At 43.7% G+C, this 26,404-nt stretch overlaps 1 protein-coding gene across 7 annotated transcripts in view; it reads left to right on the plus strand.

Moving 5' to 3' along the window:
* Positions 1-26,404, plus strand: part of sh3pxd2aa (SH3 and PX domains 2Aa) — a 121,275-nt gene that overhangs the window by 33,796 nt on the left and 61,075 nt on the right. For 6 of the 7 annotated variants that reach the window (XM_036137604.1, XM_036137606.1, XM_036137607.1 and 3 more), the window contains 3 exons: positions 9,651-9,726; positions 15,006-15,082; positions 19,561-19,652. In XM_036137604.1, coding sequence (XP_035993497.1) covers positions 9,651-9,726; positions 15,006-15,082; positions 19,561-19,652 — 245 coding nt within the window. The remainder of the gene's footprint in view (positions 1-9,650; positions 9,727-15,005; positions 15,083-19,560; positions 19,653-26,404) is intronic. The other variant, XM_036137609.1, reaches the window with a different exon arrangement.

Consider the following 26,404-nt stretch of genomic DNA (forward strand, 5'->3'; position numbering starts at 1 on the left):
CTCCATGCTACCATCACCATACTTGACGCTAAAATTAGAAAACCTTATATTGACAACTCCAGGCATAGTTTGGTCATCAAGACCAAACAACAATTTTTGTCTGATCTGACCTTAAAAGGTAGCTCACCCCCAAATCAGCTTTTTTTTTGCTGATAAACTGTTTAAATATTTTTTTAATAGTGCTGCATACATATCCTGGTCATTATTTTGACAATTTACTGCATATTTGTTTAAATCCTGCTTTTGTGCTAAAACCGTCAGTGTGGCGCCCCCTAGGGTTAAACGATGGTCTTGCATTGAATTTAAAAATGATTATTGTTGTTGGTTTGATGGTTTTTGTGACATCATTTGGAGAAACTGCTCTGCCGCTGTGGAGTGTAAAAGCAACTCCGTCTTAAAGCGAGTTGGACCGAAGCTAACACCGAAGCTAACCGCTAAGCTAATCGCTAACCGGATATATAAACACTAAAAGTGCGCATATCCAGCCAGCAAATGGAAACTATGAAAGAACAAATACACACACTGATGTTACGTGAGCGCGTCAGAATGATTGACATGTGGAATAACCAGTAGATAATACATTCCCCAGGAACTGGAGGGACAGAGGGGGGTGAGAGCAGGAACAAAACTCTGACCAATCTCTGCCATTCGGTGCAAAGAACAGTGATTGGTTAGTTTTTACAGGCCTGCAGCTCCCACAGAGGTTGATTTTATTTATCCTCTCTTTCTGAATACATAATGTATTAACTACTTTCTGGATGGAAGGATAGTTTTAACCAGTATAACAAAAAGTGTTAGAGATGGAACATGATTACTAACTATAGCTTTAAGCCTGTATGTATAATTTTTACCCTTTGTTGTTTAGAGAAATAATAATAACATTCAATGTCTGCAAACAAAGGAAGGTTCAAACTCAGTGATTAAAGGTGAAAATATGAATGATCCCCATGCCAGTGATGATGCTTTCTGGTTCCTTTTTCTTCAGACGACGGCCCTAAAAGCATATATTTCTGGTATTGCACCTTTAAGAAACAAAAACAAATAATCGTTATTTTCTCAGAAAAAGCGGGAGATTTCAAAGTTAGACGTCGAAGTGAAAAGAGAGAACCTTGCTCTGAGCACACAACCGTCATGGACGCTGCAGGGCGACAAAAGAGCAACTGCAGACAGCCAGGAGTCCCCCAGCCCCTGCACCTGTTGTCATACTGAAAACCAGGGCGCCGTGACTCACAATCCGCAGCGCAGCACCACACAGCGTTGACATATTCAGAAACTGAACTCTCCGATTCTCAAGCGCTCCACAATCCAGTGCGGTCCCGACTCCTGTTTCAGCTGCAGGAAAGAATGCAGGATATCAGGATATCATGTTCCTTCCTGAAATAACGTGCCATCCCTGGGCACCGATCCGTGCAGATCTGGTGCCAGGGTGCCAATTTTATATTTAGATGCATCAACTGTGGATGACTTTGGATGGAAAGGAACACTTCCCCTCCACGCTCAGAGCTATCTTCACACATCTGTCTTGCAGAGGCTAAACACTGCCAGGTGCTGATGCATGTTCAGAATTCCCTCAAATTCTCCATTTAGGACAATAAAAGCTCATTTGCTCTGTTTTATCCTCTATCTTGGAACCAATGTGAAGGATCTGGGATTCAAACTGAAAGGATACGACCAGATTTCATCATGAACAGAAGCCAGATTTTCTTCATCGGCTACATGTTTGACGGAGTGATTTTATGGCGTTACGCCCCGAGTAGAGCCAGAAGCAGCTTGTTAGGTCTGTTTCTCGCCACTCAGAACACAGCAATGGTGAGAAAATCACATGCTGGCCTGGCCTTGCCGGTCATGAGTTCTTCCAGAGCTGCAGTTCAGCGCGTTTGTGTTCATTTCCAATGAAAGCCCCGCTGTAAACTTTACAGTCACATGACCCACAACAGGAAGTGACTTATCAGTCCTGATAAACAGACCACCGTGGAATCCCCAGCGACTCTCACAGCTCCTTTTATAGACGTGCTATTCATAGCACAGGAGCGTGATATGAACTTGTTGTTCTCCTGAATGCTCTTGTTTCAGGTTGCTGTGACTAAACTGTAATGATCTCTGCAGATCATTTGGAATAATTTCGGTTCTGAGTTATTAAAAATTAACATATATTATCTTGCTTTATGTTTAGTAGGGCTCCAAAAGTCTGCGGTTGTTTCACCTGTGCTTTTCAACTTTCTGTGTTGTTTCTGGAAAACAGTTCCGATAAATCTGGACACTATTAGAATGCCATCCCTCTCTGGTACAGGTCACCAAATCAATCCATTCTGACTGGACGGATGCGCAAGGCTGGACCTTCTGTCAGCTGAGATCAAACCGCCTTTCCTGGTTTACATAGGATATAAAAGAGCTCTGGACCAATACGCAGTGTGTAGTAGGGCTGTGCATAAAAATCGATACAAAGATTAATATCGATGTTTTTAAAAACGATTTAATAGTCCTACATTCTGGCTTTCAATATCAATATACCTCCCAACCCCTAGGGGGCGTTATTACAGCGCACCATTACTGTTCACAGCGAGGAAGTGCAAGTGAGACGAATTTGCAGAACGGCCGACAGCATTTTAGAAGCGCCTTCGTCCCTAAAATCAGATGGTTTCTGTGTTACGTTGAATGCTGTGACGCCCCCAAGGTCTAGGGTTCAGGAGCAGTAACATAAAAATGTGTCCAGAGAAAATAGGTGGAATGTAAGATGATTTATTAGATAAAGAATGATTTCACAAATCCAAAACATAATCATTTTAACCCAATTAATACAACAAAGAAAAGGGCTAATAGCTTCAAGAATGTTAAGTTCAAATTAAATTACAAAATGCTGAAACGGGCCAGTCTAAGGTAAACTCAAAACAACCTAAAAGGGTAAGCTGTTTGTTTAATCTCATGACCTCTACATGTACTTTATTTTTACTACACTAAAGCTAACACAGGGTTTGGACACGGTATCTCATATTTCTGTGAGTTTGTGAACTGCAGAATTTCAATTCAATTCAATTCAATTTTATTTATATAGCGCCAATTCATGAAACATGTCATCTCGAGGAACTTTACAAAGTCAAATCAATCATATTATACAGATTGGTCAAAAATTTCCTATATAAGGGACTGCATCAAAGTCTCTCCAAGCAGCATTAACTCCTGGAGAAGTGTAGAGCTACAGGGAGAGTCGTCTGCATTGTTGATGGCTTTGCAGCAATCCCTCAAACTGAGCATGCATGAAGCGACAGTGGAAAGAAAAACCACCCATTAGCGGGAAGGAAAAACCTCCAGCAGAACCAGAACCAGGCTCAGTATGAACGGTCATCTGCCTCAACCGACTGGGGTTACAGAAGACAGAAGGCCTGAAAACAGCAGCAGCAGTCAGATATTTATCTTACATTAAAGCTAATGTAGTGGTTAGCTTGACTTATTCATGAAAAGGTCTCACTGACGCTTTAAATCGATCACTCTGAGTGGTAGATATACTGCAGGTAAGATACTGACTGCTCACAGGTTTCCCACATCTTAAACCATTACAGATAGCAAATACTTTCAATTGTAACACCCTAGTTTACATTTTGGTAACAACAATACATGTTTTTTTGATATTAAATAATAATTGGTTTTAGGGCTGCAGTACTTGTCCTGGAGACTGATTTTGAATGTTCACCTGAATGCAGTTTTAATGGAGGTTGAGCATTGGCTGATTTTCTCTGTATTTCATGTTGGTCACTTTGTAAATACTGGGATAATTTACAGTAGTTTTAGCGCATTAGCTTTAGCTAAATTATGTTTAAAAAATAAATGTAATGTTATCGCTGTTTGCCTTTCATCTGTTTATACCTGCATTCCTTACAATTGCATGGAGAGGTTACTGCGACTGTTTCACCTTCTCTGCGTTTATTAAGCAGCGGATGATCAGATATGCTGCGTTGTGTTGGTTAAACAACCCTTCACCTACGCTGTACATTTAGACCTGTGCAGATACATTTCCTGTGGCGTTTAGGCTCATCAGTGTGGTCAGACATTAAGTTCGGTCTTGTGAGTCTGTAGTAAAATATGCACAGTGGAAAGGCTGTTTCTGTTTGTTCCTCCATCTTTATTTCAAGGTTTTACTGCAGACAGAAATCAAATGGTGACATTTTTCTGAAATTGTTGCATCAGCTTTATAAAGCGTTGCATTGACTGTCCCTGCCTCTCACCGTGCATCTGCATGTTTTCCGTTTAGCATTTAATGCACGGAAAACATGTTGCAGCTTTGATGCAACGTCTCGAACAGATTCTGAGATTTCCATTACAAGAAACGTAATTAATTTGTTGCTGTAAGCAATTTTGTTTGGAAGAAACAAATGTTTAATTATGTGCGGGGTTAATTGCAGGGCCACATTAAATTAAAAACTGGTGCTTTTAATTGTTGACTTTAGTTATTTTTTAACATATAAAGCTGCTTATTTTAACTGCAGAGAGAAGCGTTCCTGTGAAACTAAAACCTGCGGCGCTGATTGGTCGGAGCTTTGCAGAGAAGCTCCTGTGTAAATCGGACGGTGGAGTAAACATTACGTCATTGTAACCTGGGCTCACTCTGACAGGAGAGAAAAGAAAAAACCCTCCTATTCTTTTTTTCTTTTTTTTACCTGACAGCCAACATTTCCACTGTTGGTCCAGAGCGGCGAAGCTCCATCCAATCACGTCTCTTCACAACTCTTCTTCACCATCTCCCTGTGCTGGTTACCAAGGAGACAGTGAAGTCTGAGGAGTGGAGCGATGCTCTGGCATAGACGTTTTTATTATGAATTTGGTTTCTTTTGGTTCGGCCTCAGCAGTACGGACGCGGCCATCTGGACCTGCAGTTGTGTTTGTCGCGTTAACACATGAAAGTAGTAAGAGCGCGTGTGGCGAGCAGCTCCAGGCTGCGTTACCCGATCCTCACCGTCGTCCCACCTGTTCTCACCATTTTCAATTCCAGGCCGCTCTGAGCTCAGCCTCGTCTTGCCAGGAATCTGTCGTCGCCGACAGGAAAGAGTCTTTTTTAAACAATGGGTCGACCTTGATCCAATTTAAGGTTCCTGTGTGTGTGTGTGGGGGGGGGGGGGGGGGGGGGGGGGGGGGGAGTGAAGTGGAATCAAGTTTGATTTCAGTTCCTGCAGGAGTACACAGGTGAAAATGCTGATTTAGCTGCTCAGTCTCAGTTTGCACTTTCCTCTTGTTCAACGTTTCTTTCTGCTAGGCGTGTAGGAAGCGGCGGGACACGTCATCTTAGCTTGCCTCGTATCGTCTGCACTACCTAACGGTCGAAGTTATAACAAGGATGCAGAAACCTGGCAGCTTGGGGAAGGTTCTGGAGCCCATTAATCTAGAATGTGACCTGCGTGGCGTATAAAATCGCTGCCCTCGTGTTCTGTGATGTGTCACAAAGCCAACCAGGAACAGGCAGTAGTTCTGTGAAAGAGCCATTTTAAAAAAAAATGGCTCCGGTAGGGGATGCATGCGTCTGTATCCAGGTTTTTCCAAACATCCCGGCGCCCTCCGGCTGTTTGCTCGCATGTTAGTCCCCCGGAGTCTCTTACAGCCCACAGCCATCAGATTCAGACACACTGCCATGTTCTCCCTTTAGGACTTCCATCCTCCCACACATGCAGAAGTAACTAGTTTCAAGCCTTTCCCTCTGCTCTCACTCAGATTTATCACAAGATGGTCTGCTGTGCCTGTTTCTCTGCATGCCTTCCCAAACCCTGCCACTACCAAGTGTTTGGATCTGTGTTTTAGAACAGTTAAGGGGGCATGCAAAGCCCTCTGCAGAGCTCCTCTGGGTCCGCACTGCTGTTTATCTTGTTCCTACTTATAAGCCAGTGCTGAAGAGAACGAAGTGAGAGCAAACATTGGTTCCTACGTGGTCAGGGGAGTCCATTTGGGGTCTAAAAGACAGCTTTTCCTGCACCTATTGGATTGTTTTGAGGAACACCTCTGTGGATGTAGATGATCTGGCAGAAACGGTGTCGGCTTATATCTCGTTTTGGGAAGAAATTATTCCAACAAAAATCCATCACTCTTTATTCGAACACGAAACCTTAAATTACTAAACCAGTTAGAGATATTTTCTAATTCAGATAAACCCTTGCTTCAGTCAGGGGAAGATGGAACAAAAGGGGAACTTACCAAGCAATTAACAAATAATCACCAAATCAAACTAGCATAGCGTGCTTTTAAAGTCCTACTGTGAACAGGCAGCTCTAGTCCTGCATGGGAAGGAGCTGAACACCTGATAGGGATGCAGACCAAAAAGTGTCTTATGGCCTTGAATGGACAAACTGACCTGGACCTCTCCAACAAACTCTTTATCTTCTTTAATTGTTGTCATTTTTATGATATCCATATAGGTGTCTGTTTTTAGAGATCCTGCTTTTAATCAAGTACCTAATGATTTTACAATTGATGAGAACTGTAAACAACATTTTTTTGGAATGGGAGTCAAAGGTGAAGATGTTCCTCTTAGGCTCCTCGTTAGCCTGGCTCACAGGAGGAATGTTGTGGTCACATGTATGGAGGTGAGAACTGGGGGGAAATTTTGCACTAATCAAACCTATCGCTGTGTTTTATGTTTGAATTGTATGAAAGTTGAAACCTAAGTCCTCCTCCTGTGCTTAAAGTAGTTTTTTCTCACTTTACGTAAATGGCTTCCTTCACCCCTCTCTCAAACCACTGTATTCTCTGTCCCAAATGTGAACATTCTGGTCCTCAAAGAGTGTCTTTTATCCTCCTTAGGCTTTGGGGGTTTTGCCCTTAGGATGGACCAGCCTCTGTCTGAGGGTCCTGGTCGTTTTGAAATGTTCTGGGATCTTATGTTTAGAGTTTTTCAGGGACTCCAGCAACATCTGGGATGACATTGTTTCTTTTCGTTGTTCTTCTCTACGTTCTGTTCTGCGGTGGCTTTTGGATTTCCTTGCTGATTTGAAAAAAAACCCAGTTAGGGTATCTACAGGTTTAGAGAGCATCTTTGACGTGTTTCTGTTTCTTGTTCTTCCCTCCTGTCCTACTGGGGACATGTTCAGCTCGATGATGTAAAGTTCTGATGACAGAAAGTTTGTGTTCCAGCGGAAGGTGAGAATCAAAAATAAGATATTGGTGTGTGTGAGGAGGTTTCCTGTAGACGTCAATGTTGAGGCTTCCATCGCTCTCCATGATCACCAAGCAGTCCAGAAAGGGAATCTTGTTGTCGTTGGCGTCCTCTCTGGTAAACCGGATGTTGCCCACTGAGTTGATGTGTCTGGTGGAAGTTTCTGCTTCTTGTTCCTGGATTTTGACCCAAGTGTTGTCCGCATATCTGAGCCAGTGGCCTGGTGGTGTTCCTCTGAAATAGTCCTAGGATCTCTATTCCATTTCTTCCATGTAAAGGTTGGCCACAATCTGTGACACTGGAGATGCCACAGCATAACCATGCTTCTGCCTGTAAAGGTGATCATTGAACTCTAAGTAGGTTGTAGAAAGATGAATGTCCAGTAGGGTCCAGATCTGCTCCGGAGTGAAATTAGTCCTGTTGTTCAGGTTATCATCTTGTTGACTGTTTCTACCGCCTCTGATGTGGGTATAACAAGTGAAAAGTGACGTGACATCAAAAGATACAAAAGTTTCTCCTGGCGCCATCTTTAGATGTTTGACTTTGTTTGCAAAATCTGTGGAGTTCTCAGTGTGTTGTGTTTCCCACCAGAGGTGCTAAGATACTGGAGAGATGTTTATCAATGTTGTAACTCACCGAATTATTGCTGCTCACTATGGGTCTGAGTGGTTTTCCTTCCCTGTGGATTTTGGGAAGTCCGTGTAAACATGGAATGTCTTCTCCTGGACATAATCTGTAATAAGATGAACGGTTAATTACCTTGTCTTTTTCAAATTGTTACAGATTATATCCAGATGTGACTTGATCTGCTTATTATTTGCTAGTTTAGCCATTGGTTCTTTGTCTAAAAATTATTCAGCATTATGGCTTTATTTAGACAACTGGTTTAAAGTTTCTGTGAAAACTTGGGCTATATTTAATTTAATCCAATTATTCCCAGAACCTACTGAAAACTAAAGCCTGTACAGCCCCTTTTACATCGCTGATATTTGGCCCGGCTTTACTTGGCTCCACCCACTTTACGAGCATTTCAGTTACAGTATGTTTTCCTAGCGGGTTTTTTTTTTTTTTTTGGGTCCTGCTCAGGATTAGGACCAATCAGAGCGGAGTAGGGCTGGAATGTGATGCGAACAGACTGATGTTCACTGATTGGCCAAGGTCCAGGAGAACCGAGGAGGTTTTCTATAAGGAAGTCCAGGGAAAAAGTAAACTGAACTGGACTGAGTCCAACCTAAATATAATTTTACTGTTTACCATGCCTGAAGGAACCAAAGGAAGGAACCAAAAACATTTATTTTCTGGCCTTATTTATTAGTTCAGGCTGATCTGTGACTGATATTTATCCCAGTGGAATATTTTATCCTTAAAATTGAAATTCAAGACATTCTTGCATATAAAATAATACACTATTTGTAGTTTTTTTTATTTATCTTATGTGTTGATTTACGATTTATTAACTTCTTTAGTATTTACCTTTTCTCAGATGTGTGTGTTGTGTAAATGTCACACAGCAATGCTTAATAGCTTCAGGAAATGTTATCTTATTTGTGTTGTACTGTAACTGGTGACATGTTCAGGGAGAATCCAGCTCTGTAAGGGTTAAGTGGACATGGGGGATGTGAGGATGTGTTACAGAGTCATCACAGAGCTGTAAAGGCTGTACTCCAACAACAAGACGCTTCCTGGATACCATGAGAGATGGAGTTCAGTTTGTAAAAAGAAAATGGTAGTTATTCTGTATGAATCCTAACTTCTAACCAGATCACCCACACATGACTGCTCATGGGATGTGACTGGTAATTCGCTTTCAGTTAACTCGTTTTTCCTGCGAGCATTAAAATGGATCAATGATGCTGTGCAGCTGCAGGAGACCAGCTGGACGTCATCAGGGACTTAAAGGGAAGGGAGTTAAATCATGTTCTATTCATTCTTTCTTGAAACTATATGAGTATGAATAATAATGTGAAATCACGGCAGATATACACAGCTCACTCTGCTCTCTGTGGGTTAGTTTGGCCACGAATCAAACGTTGCGATAGAATAATTGCTGCTGGTGTTTATCTTTCAAGTATCTCTAAAGCAAATCTTTTAACACATTTTTGCCTTCAGAGTCCGCTTGAACTGAAATCTAAAAAATCAAGAGGTTTTAACTGATTAGTACCACATTTTTATTTGCACCTCAGAGATGTAATTAAATTAGATGTAAACAGAAACTGTGAAATGTCCCTTTTTATTTTTCCATTTCTCAAATCAAGCAAAAAATAAATAAATAAATCAAGGTGTGGGGTATCAGGTGTTGAGCTGTGGAAGTGCTGTGGGGCAAATCTGCGCCATGCCCCGTGTTTGCGCTAAGCTAATTGCCTCCTGGCTCCGACATGACACACGAGATATTGCAGTCAATATAAGGGAATCGATGCGGTTATCTGCTGCTCAGTAAAAGGTCGGCAGATAAATCCTATAACGTTGAATCCACACAGCGATAACACTGAGCCGTTTCCTCTCCTCTGGGTTCCAACAGATGCAGCTACTGGACAAGTTCCCAATCGAGGGAGGGCAAAAAGATCCAAAGAAGAGGATCATTCCATTTCTCCCAGGTAATAGCCGGCTCCCGCGGCTCCAGCTATCTGAACCTGCTCCCATATTAAAAATGCATGACTGGCACTCAGGGGACGTCACACTGAGCTGGTTACTAATGTCTGTGCAGCGAGTGCTGCTGATGAGACAATATCTGTGACTTCCCCTCTCAGCTGTTGTGCATGCACGTACGTCAGTCACATGTTTATTTTACATTTTTCTTTTTTACACGTGTGCAGGTCTGTTACTCAGCTGGTTTCGGCGCATGAATTTCTCATCACACGTGTGTTTGTGTGTGTATGTGTGCCCTGGTATCGATCCGAGCCTTGTCACATAGACACCTGCTTATCTAGCTGACATTCAGGCTTGTGACTTCCCCGCGGTGCAGTGGCGGCGGTGATTTATTGCGCTTTTATTGCAGATTCTGCAGCAGATCTCTGCAGATTCATTTACACCAAGAGAATAAGGTGACTGTTTCTATTTAAAGCGGTTTATTTTCCTAAATGTTTAAGCCCTGTGGGCATCACATGGTCCTAGCATCAACACCAGTCGCTCCCTATCTCCCATCAACCCTCCAGCTACCTTTTCCTTCTGTATCCAAGCATGGCTGTCACAGGTTCCCACACACAAAAACTGCTACCCATGCCTTCTCCAGAAAGCCGCTCTCCTCAGACACAAAAGGCAGCAGTCGTCTGCGGACATGTAATTCAGGTCAAACTCCCCTGCCCTCGCTGTGCGACACTTAATGGCCTTTCTAATTGGAAAAGATTGAAAGAGCCCATTAGGTTGCAGCACTAAAATATCTCACTTTAATAACCTTTCTGCTGGACTAATAATCCAGGTTGCGGAAGTACCACTTCTGATGTTCAGGAATTTCTTAGTGTCAATTTAAAGATTGAATTATGAACAGTCTACGAAATGTGTTTAAAACAGTTAATTGAATTAAACTATTTCACTTTGATGCTTAATCTCAGTGCATCATTTGTCAGCCTTGTTCCCTCTGCGCCTCTAGAGAAGGTGGACTGTCCAGTAAAATAGATGGACAGAGCTCATCTGGAGCCTTTCTTTTATTCTAAAACTGGGCTCTCACAAAAACAAGTTCATGTGTCCCCGCTCACACTCTTCTAAATAAGGTTATGCCACCTGGAGTTCAATGAAATATTGCAACGTTCTAATTGAAAACCATATAGACCCGATCGTTATTCACTGAACAAATATTCATAAAGACACGGTTTGACAGGAGAACTAATTGGTATTTGAATGTTGGAAGCTGCTCCACCCAGAAGAACCAGAGAAGGTATAAGAAACGTCATCCTGACTGGAGCGATAGCGGGAACAGGCAGTGACCGAAGCATCTGACAGTCAGGAAACAGTGAGAGAAGGTCAGAAGACATACTAGGGTGTCTTTGAGGTCTGTTAATGGCATTACCTGTACTTGACTTTAATGGGGTTCACATTTTTTTTGTTTGCTTGGTGTTTAGTGGTTGTTTTGTGCTACTGTCCATTATTTTCAAAGTACAGGTGATGATGTAACCACTCAACCTCAGGCAAACCTTCAACGTGAGCCCTTCTTCCTATTCGTGCTGCTGATTCAATTCAATTCAATTTTATTTATATAGCGCCAATTCTAAACAAATGTCATCTCAAGGCTCCTTACAAAGTCAGCTCCATCAGATCCTCCAGGTTGGTCAGAAAGTTTCCTCTCTAAGGAAACCCAGCAGGTTGCATCAAGTCTCTCCAAGCAGCATTCACTCCTCCTGAAAGAGCGTAGAGCCACAGTGGACAGTCGTCTGCATTGTTGATGGCTTTGCAGCAATCCCTCATACTGAGCATGCATGAAGCGACAGTGGAGAGGAAAACTCCCCTTTAACAGGGAGGAGAACCTCCAGCAGAACCAGAACCAGGCTCAGTGTGAACGCTCATCTGCCTCGACCCACTGGGGCTTAGAGAAGACAGAGCAGAGACACAGAAAGCACAGAAGCTCACATTGACCCAGGAGTACTTTCTATGTTAGAGAAGACAGGGCGGATGTTGAGTCTTTAACTGAAGCATCCTCTCTGTCTGCTGCTTTGGCAACTGCCTGCAACTCAGCGCTTCACTAAAACCCCAACTTGTGCTCTCTGGTGTCCGTATATGTGGCGGCTTCTTACATTAATGTACTGATCACTTAGTCCTGCACGTGTTACCTGATTACCTCCCGAACATGCTGGCTCTGAAGCTCCATAGCCTGGGGGTATCTCCACTACTCTGCTCCTGGATCAGTGACTTCAAGCACCAACAGTCTGAAACGTGAAGAAGATGAGCAAACTGCAATGGCCAGAAGCAAACAAACAGCTTGTAAATCCACCGGAGGAAAGCAGCTAGCTACCAAGCCTGCTTGTAAAAGCGCCCCAGTTACTGATACAAGCCTGGTACCGTGGGTCTGAGAGATATTCGTCACTACCAGAAGTCTACCGAGATGCTCATCTGCAAGTTGTCCATCCAGCGGCTGGTGAGGGAGATCACTCAGGACTTCAAGACCGACCTGCACTTCCAGAGCTCCGCCATCATGGCTCTGCTGGAGGCCAGCTAAGCCTACCTGGTCGGCCTCTTCTAGGATGTGTATCATCCACGCCAAGAGGGTCACCATCATGTCCAAAGACATCCAGCTGGCCCGCCGTATCCACTGAGAGAGGGCTTACATTTCGTCAAGTAGAAACACAGCCCATGAAGACTGAACGTGCTCCTCTCTGCGCACAGGTGGAGGTGGTAGAGGTGGTGGAGGTGGTGGAGCATCAGGTTCCTGGGCATTCACATCTCCTCCAACCTCTCCTGGACTGGGAATACCTCCCACCTGGTGAGGAAGGCCCAACAACGGCTCTTCTTCCTCAGGAAACTGAAATGGACTGCACTTTCTACTAAGATGTTAAACGTTTACAGAGCTACGATAGAAAGCATCTTATGTCTCAGCATAGTGTGGTGTGGAGCAGCACAGAGCAAGAATTTAGCAAAGTTAGTGAGGATTGTGGGATGCTGTCTACATGATCTGGACAGGGTTTATGCTGCATGAGTCCATGCCACAGACCCCACCCACCCGGGCAATGCACTGTTTTACCCACTTCCATCTGGGAAAGGCTTCAGAAACATTGATTAAAAAGCTAACAAACTCAAAAACAGCTTCTTTCCAAATGCTGTGAAGGCTATCGCCCCCTGCTGTGAGAAGTCTGTGGTCTGTAGTCATGTTTCCATCAATGTTTTTCTAACGTGCATTTTAAAGTGTCGCATTAGAAAGAGTTGATGGAAATGACAAAATTCAAATTATCTCACTAAATTTAGAAATGTGGCTTCAGGTAGTTTTTTACTTTTTCATAAATCAGTAAAGGCGCCAAAGAGGAGATGCTAGCTACGTGTTACAATCACACTACAGGTGAGGCCTATTTTCACTCTATTTGCTCAGGGAATGTCTGGCTGGACAGTGATCCATGCAGATTGCACAGTTCTGTAAAATGAAGGTTTAACAGTGTTTACAGCACGAGTGCATCATGGATGGAGCGTTCGTGTGACTATTTCATGCAACACAGTAACTCATATCGTTTGCAAAGGGACTGCTGGCAGACTTTTTGGACTCGAGTCTTATCAGACCCTAGAGACTATTGGCATGCTTTAAGCCTTTAAGCTTTCCAGGAAGTGTGTTGGTCAGTGCAATCAACTGATTCAATAAAAAAAAGATCATGTCTTGTTGTGTCTGTTATATGTAATCTGTTATATGTGTGCATGCTGAGCTGGTAACACTTGGTGATTCTTGTTTCTTGATTAGTGAGAGTGTCACCAACGTCTGGAGCTGCTGCCTTGCACAGAGACACATTTAGAGGAATTACTAAATGGTTGCACAGCGCGGGGAAAAGCATTCATCCCGTAGAGATTTCCTGTTTTTGCTTTTTATCACACTGAAATGTTTCAGTTTATCTACTTTTTCTATCAGACAAAGATAACCTGAATAAATACAACCTCTGAGTTCAAAGGATGATTTTGCTTAAAAGAGAAAAGCGATCCAAACCAACGTAGGTGTGAAAATATGATTGTCCGCCTGGGTAAATCCCTAGATGGCTGTGATTAACCGTGTTGTTTGAGTTTCACAAACCACACCCATGTCGGGCCCAGGAGTGGTTTGTCTGTGTTTTCCTTCATTCTGTCTGACCTGCAGAATGAAGAAATCACCTTAAACCTGGCTGACAACATCAAATAAGCTGAAATTATCTAAAAGAAATCTAAAATCATTGACATTTATCAGTCCCAAAGCCATTTCTAAGGCTTTGAGGCTCCGTAGACCCACTGTGAGAACCATTATCCACAAACGGAGAACAAGTGGAACAGTGGAGAACCTTTCTTTGGAGGCGCTGCCCTGCCAAAATTACCCAGAACAACATCTAAAGCTCTGCAGGCCTAGCTGCCTCTGGTAGGGTCAAATTTAAGGATTCACCAAAAAGAAAGAGAGGCAAAAATTTAAGGCCCAAACCACTGCTGACCCAGACACTCCTACACATATATTTACAATAAAACGTTTAGATTATACGCACTCAAACATAGTGGTGGTAGTGGGATGGTCTGGCCCTGTTTTGTCACTTCATAATCAGCTGGATTGATATAATTAATGGAAAAATTAATTCTGCTGTTTAACAGACAATGTCTGGCTGTCTGTTTGAGACCATAAGCTTTAACTCACTTAGGTTATGCCTCTGAATGGTAAAAAAAAAAAAAAAAAAAAAAAAGACAACATGAGGCAAGATTTACTATAACACTGCAGTGCAGTTTGAGCTGTTTTAGTTCTTACTCACCTGATACATGATGGTTTAAAAAAAAAAAGTACTATTAAGCTGAAAAAAAAACAGCTTTTTACTTCCAGGCCACTTGGATAATCATTGCTGTTTCCTCTTTTCTCTCCAAACCAAAAACAGCTGAGCGTCATGATAAATCCAGCAATTATTGTCTTAGTTATAGTTTAATGATAAGAGATCCAGGAATGTTGAAATCTCAAGCTTTATTCAAAAAGCTGTCACCTTTTAATGTTTAATCTGTGAATTACCGACACCTGCTGGCACATCTGAGAATTACACCCTTGAGTTTTCACTGCCTATGCAGGAAAATACACATAGATGTCTCTTCATTTTCCGACTTGTTTGCATGTTTCCTCCCGTACGCTTCCTTGCTGTTCTTTCCTCTGTCTCTTCCCTACACACAGTGAGACGTTTCCTTGTTTATCCTTCGCTTTTCCCCGCGTTTTGATTCTTTGTTTTTGTCCCCTTTCCTTTCCCCTCTCCAGGCAAAATCCTGTTCCGGAGGAGTCATGTGCGAGACGTGGCCATGAAGCGGCTGCGTTTCATCGATGACTACTGCAGGGTAAAGAGGCCTCCGTGTCGCTGATCTGAAACGTTCCCTAAGGCTGAGAGGAGAGGGAACATAACTTTGAGTCATGAGAAATAGTCATACTCCTTGAATTTTGCTCATTATTCACACAAAGTGATCGATTAGTGGAAGGAAATTATATATTTTCAATGATAAATCTGAAAGATGATCTATGAATTTGTCTTCAACCCACTTTACTCAGATACCCCCTAAGTAAAACCCATCGGGCCCCAGAAGTCATCTAGTTAGTAGCATCATGAAGACCAAGGAACCCAGCAGACGGTTCAGGGAGGAGGTTCTGGTCCAGTTTAAAGCAGGTTCAGGTTCTACAGCAACGTCTCCCAGAGTTCTGATCCATCCATCATCTGGACCTGGAGAGAGGATGGACCACCTGCAGACCTACCAGGACATGGACGTCCACCTGGACTGACTGGCCGGACCAGGAGAGCATTGATCAGAGAAGCAGGAGGACCATGGTGGCTCTGGAGGAGCTGCACAGACCCACGGCTCAGCTGGGAGAACGTGTTGCCAGGAATCTGTCGTGCGCTCTCCAATAATAATAATTGAACTTTATTGATCTCACAATGGAGAATTCTGGCTGTTATAAGAGAGGAGCAGGAACAAAATGTGACAGAAAGCCATAAGAAGTCCTGTTTGCATCAAGGAGCCACAGCAAACCTGCTCAGAGAGTAAAATACTTTATTTTAGTCTGCATACAAGACATATTTTGGTGGAACAGGAGCACTGCACAACACACTGAACACATGTTGGTGAAGACTCTCAGTCTTCCAGGTCATGATCAATCCAAAAAAAAGGTTGAAAAGTAAGACAACTGGATCTCTACCCTGAAGCTTTTGCAAACCTCAAACCTTTCTGTCCAAACCTGTGGATACCCTAGCTGGGCATCAGCAAGGAAATCCAACAGACACGTTGCAGAGAAGTGCAGAAACAATGTCATCCCAGATCTTGCTGGAGTCTCTGAGAAACTCCGGAGGATTTTCTCTAAACACCGGTACATTTCAAACCCACCAGGACCCTCAGACAGAGTCTGGTCCATCCTAAGGACAAAACCCCCAAACCTAAGATGAGTGGAGTGGTGTCTGTGGTTCAGTCAGTGAGGAACGTTCTGATTGTTATGATGGAGAAACCAACAACCTCTCCACAGACACATGGCTCAACACAGGAGAGCTACCTCCTCAGGACAAGACTCTGCTGTCCACCTACACCTAAAGGACAAAGGACACTCTGTGAGGACCAACATGTCCACATTGTGGACAGAGAAGACAGACGGATGGAGAGGGGGGGGGGAGCTTTACGTAAAGTGAGAAAACCAGAGGAGGAGGACTCAGGTTTCAACTTTCATACATTTCATACATAAAACACAGCGATGAGTTTGATTCCTGCCAAGTTTGGGCCCAGTTCTCACCTCCATACATGTGACTACAACATTCCTCCTGTCAGCCAGGCTAACGAGGAGCTTAACGACTCTCCGTTGTTAGGGGCGACCAGTTCCAGGTGAATCTAAGCTCTAATGAGGCCTGCAGGTCTATAAAGCTGGAACTCCTCACTACTCCAGACATTTTGAATAGAGAAAGCTTCCTGGATGGAAGAGAAACGTCTTCAGTTTCAGAATAAAAGTCCAGTTGTTTTTTTTTTTTTTTTTTTTTTTTTTTTGATTCACACTGACCACACCATGCCCAAGGTGAAACCTGTGGTTGGCAGCGTTGTGCTGTGGGAACGTTTTTCTTTGGAAGGGAGAGGGAAGCTGCTCGGGGTTGATGGGAAGATGGATGGAGCTGAAAATGGGAGAATCCTGGAGAAAAAGCTGTCAGAGACCGCAGAAGACCCGGGACTGGGTGGAGGTTCGCCGTCTGGCAGGCCACCAATCCTGAAACACACGTTTAGATCAAAACATATTCATGTGTTGGAACGGCCTAGTCAAAGTTCAGTCCTAAATCTAGTTCAGAATCTGTAGAAAGACTTGAAAACTCTCCATCCAGTCAGACTGAACTTGAACTACTGCGTTTTTGCAAAGAAGAACGGGCAGAAAAGTCAACATCTACATGCAAAGCTGGTAGAGACGTCAGCTGAAAGATTTGCAGCAAAACTAAGATTTATATATGTTAAAAACATGTATAATTTTCACAGTTTTGCGGCTATAAGTTGAAGGGGTATGAATAGTTGTGGCTGATCAGGAGCGGGTGGTGCTGCTGAAGCAGCAGGCCTGACCGGATGCTTTCACGGCCTCCAAGCCTCCAGTGCAACCTTACGGTTTATCAAACTCCGGAGGATTTCTGTAAATAAAACGCTCACCCATTCAAAACTCCCTTCCTCTAAAAATACGCAGCATCAAAGAACTGCGCCTTTGTAATTACACACGTCAAGACAGGCTTGATTATCACTTCCTGTTCACACTCTTATTAGATACGGTTCATTTGGTGCGTACCGGATTATGATCTTTTCCTCCCTCACACCCTCCCCTCCTCCCTTCCTTCCTCCTGGCACAGCTCCACACTGTCAGTGGGAAATGGGTGCCGTGCAGCAGCTTTGTCTCCGCACACAATTAGGAGGTAGTATTCTTGGCCCACATTAGGGAAGGCTAGCCTGAAAATCAGCTCATTAAGCGGGACCACAGAAATAAAAGCAGGGCGGCCCAACGACGCACTCTTTCTTACCCAAATAACCTGCAGCGGAGTCATTTATCCTGCTGCAGCGTCCAGGCCCTCATCTAGCACCGCAGCCTGTTTACTGCCTCCGTCCTGTTGGCGAGGCACCGACAACAGAGGAAGAGTAATTAGCCGGTGTTTTCAAAGGCTTTGCTCTCTGGAGAATCCAGGATGCGGGGTCCTGACAGCTGTGGATGCACAGCGTGGTGCAGCCTCTTCAATCCCGACCAAAAGGCTTCTTCCCTGATATCAGCTGAGATGAATGAAATATGAACGCCGCTCAGTCCCCGATTGCAGGAATTTGAATTAAAGGCCCGCTCTGATCCTCGTCACGGTCCAGCTCCTGGTTCGGCGGCTCTCTGTACGTGAGCTTTAGCTCGGCTCGCAGCCGGCCGGCTCATTAAATATAGATGGATAACAGACATATGATCCTCTCTGGCTGTGGCCGGGCTCTGTGTTTGAAGATGCTCATAGGCAGCAGTTCACTGATCTCTATCATAAATCTTTGCTGGTCAAAATTTGCAGATTCACTTAAACAGATCCTGCGATACATGGAGGTTGCTGCAGTGTTCGCTCCTTTTGGCGGCTTTCCTGTTTCGTTGCCTTCGCATCAATGAATCGATTATTCAGGGTATAGGGTAGTAAGGAAGATGCTAAAACCAGCACCTTCCTTACTACACCCTCAGAACGGACCGGCAGCAGCCATGTTGGATTTAAACTCCAGATTGAACCAACCTTTTAAATCCATTTCGGAAATCAGAGTTTCCGAGCACCAACAGACCACAACATGTCGTGTTGGACGCTTAGCGTGAGATGAGCTGGTCCAGAAAGCTACATGACCTCCGATAAGTTAAATCAAGAGAGAACTTAGAGCAGCACCGTGTAACTTTTAGCCCCTAGGGGGCGCTAGGCCTGTAACTTCCAGGTCTAGCGCCCCCTGAGGTCTACTGGCAACACTGCACTGTCAGGTTACACAGTAACTTTGTGCTTTTTGACATTAATATGCTCTAAATGCTGCATATTGACCTTAGAAATCATTTAATATGTCTCAAGTTAAGCTGTTTCTTGGGTCAAAACCTGCAAAGCGCTGCTTTAAAGAGGCGCTCAAACAGGAAGAAAAGGTTCTGGAGAACTGCAGGCTACAGTTGGAATATTTAAAAAATCGGGTGAAAAGCGGGTTAAAGGCTCCTAAAACGTCTGAAACTCCGAGTTCAGACGTAAACGATGGCAATAAAAGATAGAAAAGCAGCTACAGCATATTTGTGGTTTGACAAAACAGACATCTGGTAACTCGTTAACCATTTACTAGGCGTCAGTGGATTAAAACGTGGTGGCGGCTGCTTCCTGGTGTGGAGACAGTTTGCATTGATGGCAAAGAAAATCTAAAGCTGCAGATTCTGAATACAACTTCAGGTTTTTATTTAGAGGGTTTAGGAGTAAATGGGTCTGAATACAACCTTTATTTTCAAACACCGTTTCTTCTAATGTACATTAATGCACCTCAGTGTCTTGGTCTATCACATAAAATCTCATGTGATAGACCAAGATTACTGACCTGTGGTCAGTGATCTGACTAAAGGCGGATTATGAGAGAAACCTTCAGGAAAGGGCAAAAATCCACAAACACCGGTGGCAAAACCTCAGTGACACATCCAGAAATTATCACACTTCGCAGAATAATTGTGTTTTTTGGGTGGTGTGACGACAGGAGAACGTGGAGCAGGTTAACGTTGACCCAGAGACTCTGGGCCGTGTCCGGTTCTGGTTCTCTCAGTCTTCACGTTGCTCGTCTCTTTCCGTCTGCAGGCTCTGGTGAGACTTCCTCCTCACATCTCTCAGAGCGAGGAGGTGCTGCACTTCTTCGAGACCAAAACCGAGGACATCAACCCCCCAGTGGAGTGAGTGTTGCACACACACATAACCCCCCCCCCCCACACACACACACACACACACACACACGATTTAAAAAGAGAAACGCTTGTTTAAAATCCCAGAGAGGAAAATTAGTTTGAGTTGCGGTTTTTGCAGGACCTCTCCCCACAGTGCTTCGCCTCTGCAGACCCTCTGCAGACCCTCTGCAGACCCTCTGCAGACCCTCTGCAGACCCTCTGCAGACCCTCTGCAGTGCATGCGTGCAAACACAGCGTTGCTCACAGAGCCATCACGCCGCCCTGGACGTCCATGCAACACACGCTCCCCTCCTCGTCTGCTGCGAGCTCATTACCTCTCCGTCTATTCCGGCTCTCAAATCTTATTCCCAGATCGGCTCGGTCTCGCTGAGTTTGTGTGTTAAAACCTCTCACCGGGTTATAAAGCGAGGGAAGTTGATGGATGCGAGAATGGGAGGAGGAGACTGGCTTGTTTTGCAGCAGGGGATGGCCCCGTTGGGTAGTAGTTAATTAGAGAACATGCTCTCCCCTCCGATACTGAAACGCCGGCATCGCACCCTTCATTTGTAATGTGCTGCTGTCTGCGCGGAGATGGATGCACCCGAGGCGATCCGACTCAGAGCTCTACCTAGGCTCTTCTTGTATTTTAATTACTTTCCTCGGCGCTTCTCCTCCTCTGCCTCTCGTTTGTGACCCCTCTCTGTCAGTGTTTTTCCCGCACTAGATCATCCCTCCGCTCTTCTGCTTCTAATTGTCTGCATCCAACTCACCCTCATAAATTCAAGTACGTCTAATTGGCGAGACGGTTCAAGGTTATAAACACCTCCGCCGACAGAATTAGCAGCTTCACCATCTCTCGGTGTGCGCACAGCGCGTCTTCTGACCGCGGCCGCCTCGTTCTTCATGTCTCTGCTTGATGTATGCTTACTGTCTTCTCCTTCAGGAAACACAGCACCGTCTTCTCAGGGAGAATAATTAACGCTAATATTGCCAGATGAGGGAAATTGATCTTTAACAGTGGAACATCAGCAGACAAACGCTGGATTTGTTTAAATTCCTTGTTTATATCCAGTAAAGTGAAGTAAAGGCATCTGTTGGTTCTCCTTACATAGGATATCAAAGGATTTAAGGAGATGAAAAAAACAAAACAGAGAAACAAGGACTTTTACATCTGTATATATATATATATATATATATATATATATATATATATATATATATATATATATATATATATATATATATATATATATACATATACTCCATGAATCTAAAAATATAATTTTTTATAACTTGTACTTTGTATTTAAATGAAAATAAGACCTAGAAGGAGAGTTTGGTAAAAAAAAAAAAAAAACCTTCAGTGAATTGGAAATTATCTGCTCCTGAACTAGCGTCTCTTTCTCTTTTATTAAGAGCATACAGTGACGGGAATATCTTGTAGAGCCACATTTAGCGACGTTAACCTTAAATTATGATTTTCTTCTGACTTCTCTGGTGTTCTCATCCACTTTTCTTTCCAGTGTTGGTTTAACCATTCAGGTTTGCCATCTCTGATGAGGTGCCGTCGCAGAATAACAATCAGGTGCAGGTCTGGTCTTGGACTAGGCCATTGCTACACCTTCTTTCTTTTATCAGCCATTCTGGTGCAGATGTGCTGCTGGATCTTCATCCAGTTTGGACCATTTTAATTGGTTGGACAAACGTCCTCACATTTGACTCTAGAGTCCTTTGGCATGGAGGCATGGCAAGGCAAATTTATTTGTTTGTACAGTAAACACTTCAGTACAAAGAACGCAAAGTGCTTTACATGATTCAAATATAGGAAAATAAAAAGATAATTAATGCTGAAAAAGTTGGAATAAAATGTAGAAACTAAATAAAACATGGGAAAATCGAAACTAAAAGCAAATATTAACTGTTGGAGCGCATTGCTCAGCAGCCTCCAGTGATAACTGCGGATGTGTTTCCGCCCCAGCGTTGTCTTCACCAGAGCAACAAACCCACAAATCTCCTGCTTTGGTAGAAGAGATTACACTGATGACCATTTTTCCAGTGGCTGAAGTGAAGTGAAGGTCAGGAGGAATCTCTCAGCTCCTGTATCTGGACTTTTCTGCATGTTTTTGTATATTCTGAAAATAGAGCACAAGGAGGTCTTGGGTTCAAATCCCGGCCTGGCGTCTTTCTGCATGGAGTTTGCATGTTCTCCCTGCGCATGCGTGGGTTCTCTCCGGGTACTCCGACTTCCTCCCACAGTCCAAAAACAGGACCATTAGGTTAATTGATCGCTTGAAAACTGCCCTTAGGCGTGTGGCGGCACGTAAAAGCAGGTATAGACGATGAAAGGAAACTCCTTCGTTGGTTCTGTACGTGGACATTAACTGTGCACAGACTATACTTTACATTAGCATGATATATGTGCTGATTTAAGCTGCTTTACATGCTGGTTGTGTGTTGAACACAACAGGCTGTTCTGACGAGGTACAACAACTGAAATAAGGTGAAAAGAAACTGAAAGACCTTCAGAAAGCCTCCAACTATTGATTGAGACCACTTGCCTGAAAGCAAAATATAATAAAACATTAGCTGACTCAAGAGTGTGCTGTGGTTTTTTTCCACCCATCATCAGCTACTAATCTGAGACGGGAATATGGGGCGGAAACTGAAGCAGCAATCCCCCCACCTCCCATTTTTCACACATTTAAAGCCCTCTGTGCAGGATTTCTCATCTCCAGCTGTGAGTCCAATCCCCAATTCCAACACACAACCCAACAACTCAGACTTTAAAGAGTAATTCTCCTCCTGACACACAAACATGTCACAGATTTAATAAAAAGAGGGAAATAATTAAAAAGTTTTGCACCAAGAGGACTTTGATGTAGCCCTGAGAGACCCTGCAGAGGTCTTCTTTAGCCTGATGGAGAGCTGCGGTTTGGACCGGTTCTGACAAAATCGATACAGAACCTTCTCTGGTTTCTCTCCTTTTGCCTCAGTATATATAAAGCAAGAACAACAACACTCAGTGTGGGGCGAGGCGCTCGCTCTGCTCACTTAATGGTGTGTTAAACGTCAGAACCCTAAGCTCCAAGGAGTGGAGTGGATGTGGCTCTTTGGTTCTTTCACCTCAGCGCATCCTCTAAATGAAAATGTATCTGGTGATGGAGGGATGGGAGGAAGGAGGGATGGAGAAATGGAGGGATGGGGGCGTTCGGGATGAGCTCATCAGATGATTTAAAGTCCCGAGTGTCTCACAGTACGTGTGTGTGTGTGTGTGTGTGTGTGTGTGTGTGTGATGGATGGACTGCTCTCCATTATTACTAATCCATCACACTGTGTGTGTGTGTCTCTTTTTGCGGTATTTTATCACCATGTTGATTAAATCCAAAGACTTTATGTTCCTCTTTCCAGTGGAAACAGAGAGTCACAGGAACCGGTAAATAAAATACAGCTGGTGTGAAAATAATTAAATTCTTACATTTAAAACGCTGAAAAAGTCGTTTTACTCTTATCTGGCATAACATTATGACCAACGACCGATTATGTGATTATCTCATCATAAATAAATAAATCCTTTTCTCAACGCTGATGTGTCAGAAGCAGATAAAAAGATGGCGGCATTAGGGGTTCTGGGCCAGTTTGACGAGGATCCAGCTGTAATGGCTGGACAGCTGAGTCCCTGCATCTCCAAAGCTGCAGCTCTTATCAGGTTCTCAGTCTGCAGCGGTCAGTAGATTGGTCCAAAGTGGTGAGCCGGCCACACGGATGAGCAAGTAGGTGCATTTGGGAAGGGAAGGCTGCATGGCGGCATAACTGCAGACCAGCACTGCTGACCCCGTCCGTCACCAACACTGAAGACAATGAGCCGGTGAGCATCAGAAGGGGACAGCAGAGAATTGAAGATATTTTCCTTTTACATCACATAAAGGGTCGCTTAGCTGGAGGACACATGGGATCACGGTGCAGTGTGAGAGTATGGATAAACGAGTCTGATCCAGCCCCCGGTTTACAACTGAAAGGATTTGCTGTTAGCATCTTGGAGGCAGCTACCACAGTTCAGTGGTCTGTCCATGACAGAGAGGTGTTACAAGCAGAAAAGGGAACTAACACACAGTTAGGCAAGTGGTCATAATGTTATGCCTGACTGGGGTCTGCATGTAGATAAGGCGCTGATGTTTGTTTGTTAGTCTACACAGATTGAATAAATGCTTTTTACCCTGATTACTCTTGCCTGCATGTATAAATGCTGTATTTAAGTGCTCTTGCCTGTGCTGTATTTAAGTGGACATATCAGGCTTTCTAATGTCTTACTTTTCACATTTAAACCCTTCACTTGTGGTCTACATAAAGTGGAAATGCACTTCGGTCTTAATTCCTCCTTATTGTTGCCCCATAGCGCCTCTGAGACCGACTGGTTTTGGCGCCGTCTCTTTAAATCTGGATGACCCCACCCATCCGGCCATTTTTGTAGTCTGCTGGAGTTTAATGAATTATGTGGGTTAACACACCCGACAGCTGAACATTTTCACTCATCCACTTGTAGCTTCGGCATCCTTCATGGTAAAAAAAAAGGTGGATAAGTCGGTAATCCTGGAAGTCGATGACCTTGTTTAGCAGCTCTGCAGCAAATACTGTGACATAATTGTTCAAAACACATAATAGAGAACAGAGAAAACTGAACGGCTTGAACAATATGAGCCAAACAGAATATAAGGATATCTACGCAGCTCCTGGACAGAGTACTGTACATTCAGCTTTTCTTGAGACTCCAAGTACACAGCAAAATGTATTTAAGGGCTAAAAAAGTGGATCATATGTCTGCTTTAAACAATTCTCACAATGGTGTTTGTCCTTTCTGATCGCTTAACGTAATTAGTAAAAAAAAATTAAATAAACCCTCAGCAAACAGGAGTGACTTGTGCTTTTTCACCTACACCTGCTCACATTTCAAATATGAAACTCAAACCTATTTTAGTTGATTTCTGGTCTCCTGCTTAAGGTGGAGCTCTCCTTTGGTCCAGGTGCGTGTTGGAGCCCAGGTAGATCCAGCTGTTCTGGGCCAAAGCCAGCTGCTTTCTGGATCCAACCAGATCGAGCAGTGCAGCTTGTTCAGCCTTCATCTTCCACCACTTCCCCCCGCCTCCAGCTGTCTTCTGTTCACAACGAGGCCACAGGCTCTCCCAACCCTAATGGATGAGCTTTTAGGCTCAGTTGCTCTCCATGGAGACCCGACGAGCGGCGAACAGCAGCGTCTTCAGTCCGTTTAAACTCTCGGAGCATGTCAGCGCCGGTAGGAGCGCTCAGCTGAGCCTCGGGGACGTCCTGTTTTTATTTGTCACTGAGCATTCATCGATTTTTTTTTTTTTTTTTAAATATATATATAATTTTTTGCAGTCACAGTCCCATAGAAGGTGTTCAAACCCATTTCTGTTTTCAAGCACCTGAATTGTTTCTGCTTGTCGACCGTTTTCAGGTTGTTTCACCTCTCCCCGGCCTCCGCTCTCCCGTTTCGGCTCTTCGCTGTCCCTCCCTCAGGTGGATGCACTCATTCACCCAGATGCAGCGTCTGACTCACTTCTGCTCCCCTAAGCTGATGCACGCTTACTCACCGGGACTTGTTGAGCCAGGCTCGCCACAGCAGCAGCTCTGGGAGGGGCCGGCCGCCACGTGGGTGTGATGGATTGAGTTGCAGGAATTATGCAGGAAGGACGGGGGACAGAGATCCTCTTGGGACAAGACTTGGTCTGAAATCTTCTGGATTTCTCTTTAGTTGGAGTTTCTGAAATCGTCATGGGATGATTTAGGTTGACCTTTGCTCTGATTTTCTGCCTGGAAGGTGTTTGAAATCTTCTTCTTATTATTTTTTTACTCACTCTTTCTGTAAAAAAAACACTAAGTGGCCAGGATATAGTCAGAATAAAGGGAATAAAGGCCTCTTCTTTCTTTTTTGCGTTTGCCCAATGTTGACCCCTGTCGGCCGATGCTGGTACTGCATCTGTTAGGGACCATTGGTGCTGTGAAGTGACGTCACTCTGAGGCAATCAGCTGATTGCTTTTTTAAAATCCAGGTCTCCTTTTGGAGACCACTCAGCTTCATTTACGCGCACATTGCTCTTGGTGTTGAAATAAATCATGTTGAATTAACGAATACAAAATATTATTGACACATTCCATGAGTTATGAGAAGCCTGGCGTGAAATTGTAACAATAATTAAAAAAAAAGAATCAGCATCATTTGAGTAAATTTATGTTCAAAATCCTTCAACGACGACTAAAATCAAACACTTTGGTTTAGTTTGGTGGAGACAGATGTGCAGCTGCTGCAGCGATGAGTTTGAAGGATGTAAAACATTGAAAGCTGGTCTCAGACTCGGGGCCTCGGTGGCCCGTGCCCTGCAGCGTTTGTCTGCTTCAGCACAGCTTTGTTATGAAGTAAAAATTTATCAGTGGGAGGATTCTGTTGTGTTTTACATGTTTCCTCCTCTTAGTTTTGATGATCTGAGTCTTTGGATTATATTTATAAAACTGCCAACAGCGAGCATTTAGAGGCTGTTGCATCAATTTCTTCCAATTCTTTTGTTTTTATGGGTTGTTCCACATCTTTTTAACTTCAGTGGATGGACAGAGCCTCTTCAGCTTGTTTTTCCTCTCAGCCTTACGACAAAACCCTTTTTAATATTCTTGGTTTCTTCAGAAGATTTTAGTGTCAATAAATAACAAACAGGAAAAAACTATTTTAAGGAAGTAGCATAAAGACTTTCTTT

Source organism: Fundulus heteroclitus, chromosome 5 (genome assembly GCF_011125445.2).
Source record: "Fundulus heteroclitus isolate FHET01 chromosome 5, MU-UCD_Fhet_4.1, whole genome shotgun sequence".
NCBI classification, from domain to species: domain Eukaryota; kingdom Metazoa; phylum Chordata; class Actinopteri; order Cyprinodontiformes; family Fundulidae; genus Fundulus; species Fundulus heteroclitus.